Source organism: Odocoileus virginianus, chromosome 1 (assembly GCF_023699985.2).
Source record: "Odocoileus virginianus isolate 20LAN1187 ecotype Illinois chromosome 1, Ovbor_1.2, whole genome shotgun sequence".
NCBI classification, from domain to species: domain Eukaryota; kingdom Metazoa; phylum Chordata; class Mammalia; order Artiodactyla; family Cervidae; genus Odocoileus; species Odocoileus virginianus.
This window is the reverse complement of record NC_069674.1, coordinates 51,122,215-51,133,772: the sequence shown is the minus strand read 5'-3', so window position 1 is coordinate 51,133,772 and position 11,558 is coordinate 51,122,215. Positions and strand designations below refer to the sequence as shown.

Below are 11,558 nucleotides of genomic sequence, written 5' to 3'. Positions count from 1 at the left end.
GCAACTGCCACAGATCTCAGGCCTGCGGCGGTAGGCATTTATCATTTCAGGACTTTTAAACACTATTGTTAAATCTAGAAATTCTCCAGATACATGAGGCTGACCTCCCCAAGGTAGAACCCAGAAAAGTCAAATTCCCAGCCTCATTGTAGAGAGAACACAGCCAGTCTGATGGACTCATGTGAGACTTGGATTCAGACGTGAGCAACTGGAGGCCAAGGGGCTGGATGGGGAATTGAAGCTGCTGGAGACAGTGACAGCAAAGCCATTTGCTATCAAAAATGGTCACCGTGAGGCTGGTCCCCGGCACGGAAGAGCCATCCCTGGGTTGAGAGCAGCAGCAGCGGTCAACAGCTCTGCCGTCAGCTCCAGGAGACAGGAAGGCCTGAGACCCTTTTCTGGTTTCTCCAGCCTCAGAATTCTACAAGCTGCCCGATATTTTTTCTGCTGAACTCTTTTTCTGATTTATCAGCCAACATGACCTTCTGTTGTTAGAAACTAAAAAGTCTAATATAACTATGGGCATTGGAACTTGTGAAAATCAATAGAAACTCAAGGAAATGGGGGTTCCATGGAATTGCTTATCTGTTTTGGCGGGGCTGATGATTTGAAGCACCCAGAAACATTAGGGGTTGGGACTCTGGCAACCTTTGGTTACCTATAGTGCTAATGAAGCATCAGTTCAGGCAATCTTTGGGGATATTTGGGGGCCACTCTCATAAAAAAACATACAAATAAAGGCCATGAGGCAAGAAGGACTGTGAGGTGAGCTGCTTCCATTTCCAGGAGCCCCCAAAACATCCAAGTGACCTCGATTCCGCTCAGGTTGCATGATCCTTGCAGGTCCTTTTGAGGTCAGGACTTTACTTTTCCAAGTCCCTTCTAAGCTCACTGGAAAAGGCCACAGGACCTTGAAGACTGGATTCCTCTGGGGGATCAGACTTCCTCCCCTTCTACCTCCCCTCCTCTCTGCCCTCCACATCTGCCAATTACAGCCACCAGGAAAAATGAGAAGACGTTTATTGAGTCATCTACAGCAGTTTGACATCCTTAAAATCCCGGACAAGGTTGTGAGCACAGCAGTAGCAGTGAGGTCTGTGGGGCTTATCTTTATTGTGGGAGATGAGACCCAGGTGGGTGCAACTCCCACAGCAAGCCTGAAGTCTGGGGTGCCAGCGGCGTCCCCACTCCAGCCCTCACAGGGGCAAAGCTACAGAAGACAGACATAAGACAAGACACACAAGGCCAAGCGTGGACACATCCCAGGACGTCGAGTTCAGGGGAAGAAGAAAGGCAGGCACACAGCCTACTTGAAGGATGTCCCAGATCCTTGAAGGATTCTCATGGGGGTGGCATGAAAACACTGACATCACCCATCTGGGAGTCTCCTCATTCTATCTCCAGAAAAACCTACCAGCTGATGGGAATAAACCTGGAATTCTGTGTCCATCAGAGCCCACTGGCCTTCCCCTATCCCCACCCCCCGCCCCCCGCCAAGTGCTGGTGGTTTTACAAATGAGGCAAAGGTTAATCCAGGAGGGCTCAGAGCAGTTGACAAACAGCATAGGGTCCCCCTTTCAGAGGTCTTCACCCCAGAAAGAGCTCACATCTCTGCAGTTTCCCTTTTACACACCAAGGCATCTCACTTGAACCTCACTCCTGACCTGTGGGTCAGACTGAAAATCAGGTCCTCCCGTTTCTCAGATCGAGAAGCAGAGGCCCAGAGAGGCTCAGCCTTGGAGCACAGGGCAGGTGGTGAAGCCAGGCTGGAACACAGGTCTCCCGTAACGACACCGACTCCACGCTCCTCCTGCAGTCTGGAGTCCTGACAACCTCCATAGCCAGAGCCCCTCTCCTGCGCAAGGCTGAATGTTTTCTGGTCGGAAGCTTTATTGGGTGTCTTGTTCTGGCTCACGTGCAGGGCAGGCACACACATTAGCAGGCCCATTTCCCCACTCGGGTTTGTAAAGCATCCTGGGTCCCAACACAGCACAGACACCATGTTAAGCCCACCTGTCAGTGTTTTCTCAGCAGCCCGAGGGGAAGGCTTGACCTGCAGATTGCCAATTTTTCTCCCAGCTCTAGGGCTCTGTGAGTCTCCCCAGAGATACATGAGGAAGGAGTCCAGGCCAAACAGCAGATCAACGGCAGAGCCAGGAGATGCCCAGGTCCCCTGTTCCCGGCTCAGAGCTCTTCCAGCAGGCATCCACGGTCACTGGGCCCCAAGCAGGAATTTATGATGATGAAGCACTCCCTGCTTTGACTCTAGGGTGGCCTTGAGTGGGTCAAGAGTACTCAGAGAGTTACAAAGAAAGCCTCTTCAAGCTTTCCTCCTGGGAAGGGAGAATGTCAGGTGAAGGCGGTGAGTCAGCACTCTTGGTGGGTGATGATGGACTTGGGAGTATTTCGAGCCTTAAGCCTGGCTCCAGCTCTCTGGTCCTGGACCCCAGGGAAGTTGGTTCAGGGAGGGGTGGGGGTTAGAGATGGAATCACTGAGGGCCACTGGGTGTGTTGCGTAGGGTCACAGAGCTGCCCACGGAGACAGAGAAGGTGGCTTGGCCTCAGGCATGGTGGGGAGTCATGAAGTCTGTCATGCTGGGAAACACCAGAGAGGCCCTGAACCCCTATACCCACTCTCCAACCCCTCACAGGCTCCCTGACAGGCTCAGCATCCTTTACTTGGCGACCCATCTCCCCCAGGGCTGGAGTCTCTCTCCTGACACTGCCTGTTCCTTGAGGGGACAGTCATGACTGAGGATGAGAGATTTCTTCATTCCAAGGAAAACAGCCTCCCCGGACAAGTTCTGTCCTTCAGGATTGCACAGAACAATAACAGCCCCCTTCTAGAGACATGGAGTCGGATAACTCTGCTGCTCTCCAGCCTGACCCTTCCCAAGGCCCTTCAGCCCCTCATCCTTCAGCATGATCCCTACCTGTTCCAGGCCCAGGCAAACACCGCAGTCTTTGCCTGGAGCCATTCCCAGTAGATAGCTGGTGTTTCAACAAGAACTTCAGAGATCCAGTGGGCTACACAAACTGTCTAGTCTTTTGGCCCATTATACAAATTTGAAAAAACAAAGGTCAGAGAGGGAAGGGTTACACCCAGACCTTACACTATCCCCACTGCCATGACCCCGAAGGACAGCTGCCTGGAGCAGTCAAAATACATCCATTGCCTCTGCTCACAAGGCTGGCAAGCATTTGTTCAGAGAGCAAAACCAACCAACAGGAACCTGGAGCCTCTACGAGGATGTGGGCTCAGGGCTCAGGTGGCAGCCTGGCATGGGGATTCGGGGTGAATTTTGTTTTTGCTGTTTTGTGATGATAGATGTATAAAATCAAAGCCTCCTCTTCATGGTGAAACAGGCCTGCTGGTGGGCATGAGAATAAAGAAACAGGGTCCACACTCAGGGACTGCTCCTAGGACCTGGGAGGAGCTGTTGCCCATCCAGCCGTGGCACCCTGGCCCGGCCGGAACACGGAGGAGTCTGCATACGGTGCCACAGGAGCCTGCCCGACTGTCCCTGGCCTGAGCCTTCCCTCCGGCCCGCCAGCTTCCACTGTGGGGTCCAAATGGAAGGGACAGGCGTCCCTTTTCTAAGAAAGAGAAAATATACAGAATTCCTCCCTCCCTCCACACGTACACAAACACAGACACGTCAGAACCATAGGCAATACACACAACAATGATGAGTGCCCTTCTACCTGCCTTGGCTTTGAACCGGAGAATTACTGGAGCACAGAGCCTGGAGAAGCCCTGGGAGCCACCTCATCCCGCAAATGCAGAAACTGAGGCCCAGAACAGGGAGCGCTACGTCCACCATGTCAACCACCTGAGCCCAACTGGGACAGATGCTGTCTCTCTGAACTGAAGTCTGTGAACCCTTCCAACCTGACAGGAACAGGTCTCCCAACAGGGCCTTAAATGCAAGGTGGCCAGAGAACAGCCCCTCCGGTAATAGACGAGGCACTCAGACAGAGGGAAGGGCGTCACAAGGCAGGTGCAGGATGGAAGGGCTGCCACATACCCCATGGTCAGCCTGAGTTGCCAAGTATGCCCAGGCAGGGCAAGCAGGCCGGTTCTCCCTCTTTACATGGGGTTCATCTCTAAAGCAAGCACTAAGCCCTTCCCCAGTCACTTCACAGGCATTGAGGAACAGGTCCCTAAGCCCCTTGAGCCCCTTCCTCTTCATAAAGCCAAGCAAAAAAGCAACATTCCCCATCCTCCCAAACTCTCCAAGCATTTCAGAACACAACCACAAAACAAGCCTACAAAACACTTGGACAGCAACACCACAAGCTGATACAAGTGAGGCGGGTCCCACATAGAGGCCACGACACTCTAGCACTTTCCTCCACCTTCCCTGAACCTGGCTCTGCTCCATTTTAAATTCTCAGGCCGTGGTCTGGTAACTTGCAGCTAGACAATCAGGACAGGAGTCGGGGTGCAGTCACCCCTCCCATCAGCAACTTCTGCTAACGGGCATGGTGAGTGGGGTTTCCCAGCTCCCCCTCAAGCCCTAGGACACACTGGCGTCCATGCTGACTCAATGGCCAGAGGGAAGTCTCTGCAGAGGTCTCAAGATTTCAGTAGTTAAACCCAAGTCGGAGGCTAACTGGGGCTCCTCATGGTCCATGAGGGTGAGCGGGCATGAAGCAGAGCCCCGGTCCCTGGACTTGGGCACATGGAGGTGTAAGGTGTTTCAGAATTCACAGGAAGGCGGCTGGTTCATCCTAGTAATGGCTTGACTTCAAGGGAAATGGGAAAAGGGAGGGCTTGGGGGCTCTGTGTGGTAGGTATGGTTGGGGAGCAGATTCTCTGAGGCATCCATCTCTCAAACTTCTGCAAGTGATGCCTGGGGACAGGATGGGGAGGAGGGAAGCTTCCAAAAGAGCCCTTGCCTACCTGGAGTCAGGGTAAAATAATGAAGGTGGGGAATGTCTTCTTTCATGGATCCCTCCAAGCTCTTTGCAGCTAAATTCCACTCACATCCACTTTTCTGGATCTTGGCAATTTTTTCTTGGGCCAAATGAAAAGCACCAGAACTTTTCTCTGGCCTTAGCACTACATCCAAACGGAAGTCTCTGAATGGTACATCCCTGGAGCTTTCCCACTGTCTGATGCCCAGGAGCTGGGCATCTGGACAGCTGAACACCAAGATGTTGGGTGAGCATGGGTCTGCCGGCACCAAAAAGCTGTCTGGCCACCCAAGCTGGACTTTGGTAACCTCGGGGACTGGACCAGGCCTGAAAAGGGCCACGGGGTGGCAAGTAGACTCAAAGAGTCCAGACTGAGTATCAGACACTGCAAGAGGGAGCTGTCAGGCAGGCCCCAGCCCAAGGCCTCCAAAGCCAGGTCAGCAGCCTCAGCTCATGGGAGGCCTCCCACACAGGGTCAGGTGATCACTGAGGTTGGTGGGGAGGGGGTGGGGTGGATCTGGGGACCTGCTTGAGGTTAGCAGGGACCCTGAGGAGAGGGGGAGGGATGGGATGACTTTCCCAAAATTAAGGAGTATTTACATGTCTGGGGTCAGGGCCCAGGGGCCCACAGTGGGTGGGGCCAGCGCCAAAACAGGAAGGCTAGACACCCACCTGTGCCCCACATCCTTCTCCCACCTCGGGGGGCCAGGCGCCCAGCCCAGGGCCTGCCCGAAGGGAGAGAAGAGGCACAACATGCGTGGGCTGGCACCCGACCGTAGTCCCAGCCTGTGTACAGAGGAGAGGAGGGGGCAGGGTGGGCTCAGGTGGCCAGGTTGTCGGCCGGGAGGCCAGACATGCGGATCTGGGAGCTGCTCTTGCTCAGGATGGAGAGCTGGGTGCCCCCATTCACCCCGCTGCTGGCCAGGGACGGGTGCCGGTGCTTGAAGTCCATGGTGAAGTAGCGGTTCACCTTCCAGCTCCGCCACTTCCGCTTGATCTCCGCCTGCACCTGTGGGTGGCAACTCAGGCGGTCACTTCTGGGTGGACACCCCCTCACACCCCACCCACCCATCTGGGCACCCTGGGGCCCCTCCCAGGAGGCACGCCCATTAACAGCAGCTGTGGATGAGGATCACCTGGAGAGCTTTAACAACCCAGATGCCCAGACCATTCCCCTGAACCGTGACACCCAGATCTCTGGGGTAGGGCTCCCACATGTTTTAAGGTTTTCAAGGGGATTCCAATATGCTGTTAGGGTTGAGGATCACTAAGTAAAGCACCCTTCTGGGTGAACTCCCAACACATTGCTCTTAGTATGGTGCATGCGGGGCATGCCCAGTGTCAGAGTCCACATGCCAACCTCCTCCACCCAGCACCTCTGTGTGGCACCAGTACCCACAGCCTCCAGTTCCAGCTTCCACTTCCACCACTGGCCCTGACAAGCTGCTTGGACTTCTTGTTTCTTACAGCCACTACCTGCAGGGCCCTGTCTATCTTTCTTTATCCTTATCTAACCCCTCTGTAGGTTGTCTGAGAAAGTCTTATTTCTCAGATACAAAATCAGGGGAAGCCTGCCACAGTCATGCAGCCAAGACCCAAGCGCTCGGTGCAATGACTTCTGCCCACTCTCCAAAGCCACCCACCCATTCAACGCCCTCTCCCATCTCAGCATCTCTGCTCTGGTTCTGCTCAAAACATCATCCTAACAGGCTAAAGTAGGAGGCCTGGCAAGGGAGCATTACTAGAAGATTCCAGGCCTCTCCCCAGGATCAATCAAGTCCACTCTACAGGGGACAGGTCTGAGCAGGCAGGCTGGCATGCTGGGGCAGTGTCAAGTATTGGACAGCTCCCTGCTCAGCACCCCTGCCCAAGAGCAGCTTAATGAACTGTAGGTACCATTTCCAGTGGCCTCGTCCTTCCTCACTTTCAGTTCACCTTTCCTAAGGTTTGTCTTATGGTGAGCCCTCCCAGGCAGGTTTGCACTCAGAAGTTGATGCCTTTATGGGAAGGTCTCTGCTCCTGAGGCTGGGCCTCAGCAAACTGGGGGGGAATCTGGCACCAGGAAAGGTGGTGGGGTTGGGGGGAGGCTGTCATCCTCCTCCTGTAGGTGCTGGAAGTCTGCAGAGCCCTGGTCTGGAGGATCAACCCTGTGTGGCCAGCCAGTCACACTCCTGTCTGCTCCCCAGTAAGCTGCACCTCCACCGCTAAAAAAGCCGGGATCTTACTTACCTCTCCATTCAGAAAACAGTAGAGAACAGCCACCACAAAGCCCTAAGGCGAGAGAACAAACAGAACCTGAAAATGCTAGCAAGGAACCTCCCACGTGGGGTGTGTGGGAGGCAGCAGGAGCGGGGGACTGACACCAGGAGGCAGAAAAATAAACTGACCGAGATGCAAGCACCTGCCCAGAAGCCTGCAGTAAAACAATCAAAGTTCTCCTCCACCGAGATGGCCACACCCCTGAAGCCAAGTGGCTGGTGGCAGCATTCCCTCTCACCCATAGCCCTGGCTTTGGATCCCATACTCCCTTGCTCAAATCCTTCCCATTCTCAAGGGCCAGCTCTGTCCCACTTTCTAGAAGAGGCCTTCCCCACATACCCCAAAGTGTTCTCCAGGCTCCCAAGCCAGCCTGCAAGCCCCCTGAGGGCAGCACTCCTTCAGGACAGAACAGCCCTGTCTTTATCCTCCACCACCTCCCCACTCTGTGGGCCAGACAGCTTCGTACATCGAACGCACAGAACACCACGCAGTTCCTGGTACCTAGTAGGTGTTTGGCTCTTCTACATATATTCTTGACTTCTATTCTGTGCATTTAGAATTCCTGTGCTAAAGAGATAGGAACCCAGGCTCTGACTCCCAGTCTGGGGCTTTGCCAATAAACCCCTCAGCCTTGCCAGGCTAAGAACCTGATCAGGTAAAACAACTGAGTTAAAATGGGAGGAGGGAGAGAATCAAGTCAGATACACAGAATAACTTTTCAACTATCGAGGTCAAATACTCCTTTAACGAGCTGGGCTTGGGAGAGGGATTGTATCCTAGGGACATTCAAGGGAGCCAACCTTGCCTTCACTGACCCGCTCATGCACCCATCTGTTCACGTACTCACTATGCATCCTTGCACTGACTCACTCTGCTTCACTCACTCATTTACAGCCCTGTCTGCTGATTCCTTCAAGAATGGACTTACTAGTCCTCTAGTTTTCTTATTCCCTGGATCACTTATTTACGTAACTGTGTGTTCATCCCCCTGTTCAGCTCATTCAGCTCCCTGGGACCAGATTCTGTGCTGCGGACCTCGACCTGGATAACTCAGAGCTCCAGCACTCAGAAGGGGAAGTCAGATGTGGACAGAGAGGTCTCTTGAGGACACTCCACCCATCCCCAGGGCTAACGCTGAGGGAGAGGGAGCTGCTGTCTGCTGTCTCTGATGACCCAAGGGAGGCCTGGCTCAGGACTCCCAGATGCACCAGCAACATGAAAGCACCGGCATGTCTTCTCACGGAAGCCGAGAGGGCAGATAGTACGAAGGGCCCTCCAAGGTCTCTTCTAAATTAGTACTGTTATTCCAGAAGGGGGAACTCAGAGCTGAGTTTAGGTTAACGACTTAGGACACCAACAAGGTAGAGGCCAGGGACCTGGCTCCCCACAAGCTCTTCCGTCCACACACACACACCACACACACACCACGCCTACCTGGAAGGAGCCCAGCCCCAGCTCAAACACGAGTCTCTCCCTCTTGCTGACGTTCTCCGGGGAGAAAGCAAAGACCGTGTAGTGGATTCCAAAGAGCGGGATGAGCAGCAGGGTGGACCTGGCGAGCCGTCTGTCAGGAAAGAGCAAGCCGTCTGCTCCGGGGGCTGCCAGGGCTTGGGGCTGGAGCCGTGCAGGGCAGAGAACCACAGTCTCAGCCCCTCCTCTCCCCCAGCACTGGAGCCCCTGCCCATGGACGCCCTCAGGATTCTCTCCCAGGGCGTGGGTCCTGGGGGAGATGGTCAACAGAACCCCAGCCTCCAGAACTTCCTGGGAAGTTCTGGGGAGACCTCCCTCAGTCTGCAGGGTGACTGTCCCTCTAGGCCACACCGGTGTCCCGTGGAACCACTGAACGTGCACAGGTGAGTATGTGATTGACAGAAACCTCTCTGGGGAGGTGTGAAACCCTCTGCAAAAATGAAGTCAGGGCAAAATCCTACAGTGGGATTTGGACAGACAACATGATGCATCCTCAAGCAAAACAAACATTTTTTAGCTCTGAAAAGAAGCTCTCTGTGCCTGGAAAGAGCAGCCCTAGGGGGACCACAGAGACAGTCAGCTTCTCTGAGTCTGGGGTTAGCCAGGGATACTCATGGAGAGTGGTGGGGAGGTGCTGACCACTGGGAGGATATGGGCCCGGCGGGCAGAGCACAGAGGGAGATTCATGGGAGGGATGCTAGGAAGGATTTACTGACTCTGAACGTAAACAACCACCATCTAGCAGGAGGAACCTGACACCTGGGAAACTGAGTCAGAGGTTGTGAAGAAAGCTTTCTGTAGGGGTGAGAGTGGAACAGGGAAGAGAGAAACGGCCCTAGGAATGTCACTACCCGCCTGTGGCCAGCTCTCCTAGGTTCCTCTGACTGCATCTGGCTCCTGGGCCCAGTGGGATGGCACTGTGGTCTGAGAGGGTGGGGTGCAGAAGCCATGGGAAAACATCAAGAGGAGGCATGGTGACATGTACTCCTGTGGGTCCTGCTCAGGGCAGGGGGGCACTCAGAGGGTCTCCAAGAGGGGGACCTCATCTCCACCCACCCCAGCAGACTGGTTCTCTTTGGACCTCCTGGAAGAGCCAGCCCCATCCTGCAGGTGCAGTCTGCCTCCTGGGGCCCTCTGAGCTTCAGCCTCCCCCTCTCCTGGCAGAGGTCAGTCCATGAGGTGGGCAGCAGGAGATGGGGGCAGCCCTTCAATCTGGGGCAGTTACACCAGGTGCCCTCCCTCTTCCCGACCCCAGCCTTTCTGGGAGAGACTATTCCACTGAATGTAAGGGCTCCAGATTTTCAGAAGAAGCAGTCTACAGAGTCTGAGTGACACCTACTCAGAGGGAAAGGATGGGGAAGGAAAGAGAGAGAGAAGCGGAGGGGAGGTACACTAAGAAAGGAGGAGGAGCAGCCTGGGGGACCTCCAGGCGGATCACGGCTCAGTCCTGGATAAAAGCCCCTCGACGGCCCAGCACCCACCAATTTTCCACATGCTCACAGGTGGCCGGTTCTGCAGGACCTGGGGGTGCCTGGACCAGAGTGGGGGCCAACAGGACCCCACTCAGAGCCCAGCTGTGGTCTCGGAGTGCCCTAGCCTCTCACCTCCCCTCTCCTCTCTCTGTCCTCTCTCAGAAGTGGCTCCTTGACGGCAGGGGTGGTGCTTCACTTATCTGTCATCTACTCTGGCCAGCGCCTGCCAGGCATGGGGCCCGTGCTCAGAAAGTGTGCGTCCATGGAGGTACAACCACACAGGCCTGGGATGATACACCTCAGAGCCCTGGACACTGGGCATGACCTGAGAGCCCGGGTCCCACATGTCTCCAGGCACCCAGAGCCTCGCCCCAGAGGACAGCAGGGAGTGTTGGCTGAAGAATGAAAAGCAAAGCGGTCTGGAAACACAGGAGCATGGACATCTCGAGGGCCCCTCTGTGACCCTGACTAAAGAGGTTACTTTAAAGAGCAGCTTAGTTGAAGGAGTTGAGGAGGGAAGGCAGCTGGCCTCCTTTCTCCTCTCCCCAAATGGGTCTGTTTCCAGGGATCTGTCTGTGCAGTGTGACAAGTGAAAGTGTTAGTTGCTCAGTCATATCTGACTCTTGTGACCCCCATGGACTGTAGCCCGCCAGGCTCCTCTGTCCATGAGATTCTCCAGGCAAGAATACTGGAGTGGGTTGCCATTCTGTTCTCCAGGGGGACTTGCTGATACAGAAACTGAACCTGGGTCTCCCGCACTGCAGGCAAATCCTTTACCATCTGAGCCACCAGGAAAGCCCTGGAAATCAAAAGGCCAACCCTCTCCAGCATTTGTCATGGCAGTGGATGGGACGGGTTCAGTATGTGAGAAACAAGCCTTCGGGCACTTCCCAGCCCCTAGCATCCCAGAGTGCAACCCAAGGGCCCTGCCCTCCCTCCCCTGCAGCTCTGCGAAGGCCCAGAAAGAATGAGGGGCTTCTGCCAGGGACCCAGGCATCCCAATGACTCCTTCTGATAGATGCAGCAGTGGAGGTGGATGAGGAAGGCACTGGGTCTCAGAGTTTGAGGACCTCTGTCCTTCAGAGTGGGGACCAGAGGCTTTGGAATGGGGACATAAGGTTTGAACCTTAGAACCCCTCCTTGGAGAGTCACAGAATCACCCTATGATCTGATTAAGCCAGAGAGACAGTGACACAGGCCCTTAGCCTCTGTCCTCCTGCCCCAAGAAGGCATCGATGGGCAGAAGAGGCCTAAGAAACACAAGGGAGGACTTCCTATAGCCGGAGACACCCAAATGACAGTGGGATCCCCCACTTAAAGGGCGTTCCAAACAGGGGCTGAAGCTCCAGCTAGAGATGCCTTGGGGTCGAGTGCTTAGGACTCCCTGGGTTCAATTCCTCGTCCTGCCAACTACTGGCCTTGAGTGAGTCATTTCAC

General features: G+C 54.8%; 1 protein-coding gene across 5 annotated transcripts in view; it reads right to left on the bottom strand.

The window, feature by feature from the left end:
* Positions 1-1,002: 1,002 nt before the first annotated feature.
* ADCYAP1R1 (ADCYAP receptor type I) overlaps positions 1,003-11,558 on the bottom strand; it is a 62,391-nt gene continuing 51,835 nt past the window's right edge. For 4 of the 5 annotated variants that reach the window (XM_070468197.1, XM_070468186.1, XM_070468199.1 and 1 more), the window contains 3 exons: positions 8,614-8,743; positions 7,150-7,191; positions 1,003-5,929 (listed from right to left, as the gene is read on the bottom strand). In XM_070468197.1, the coding sequence (XP_070324298.1) occupies positions 5,741-5,929; positions 7,150-7,191; positions 8,614-8,743 (361 nt within the window). In that variant the 3' untranslated portion in view covers positions 1,003-5,740. Of the gene's footprint in view, positions 5,930-7,149; positions 7,192-8,613; positions 8,794-11,558 lie in introns of all 5 variants that reach the window. The other variant, XM_070468203.1, reaches the window with a different exon arrangement.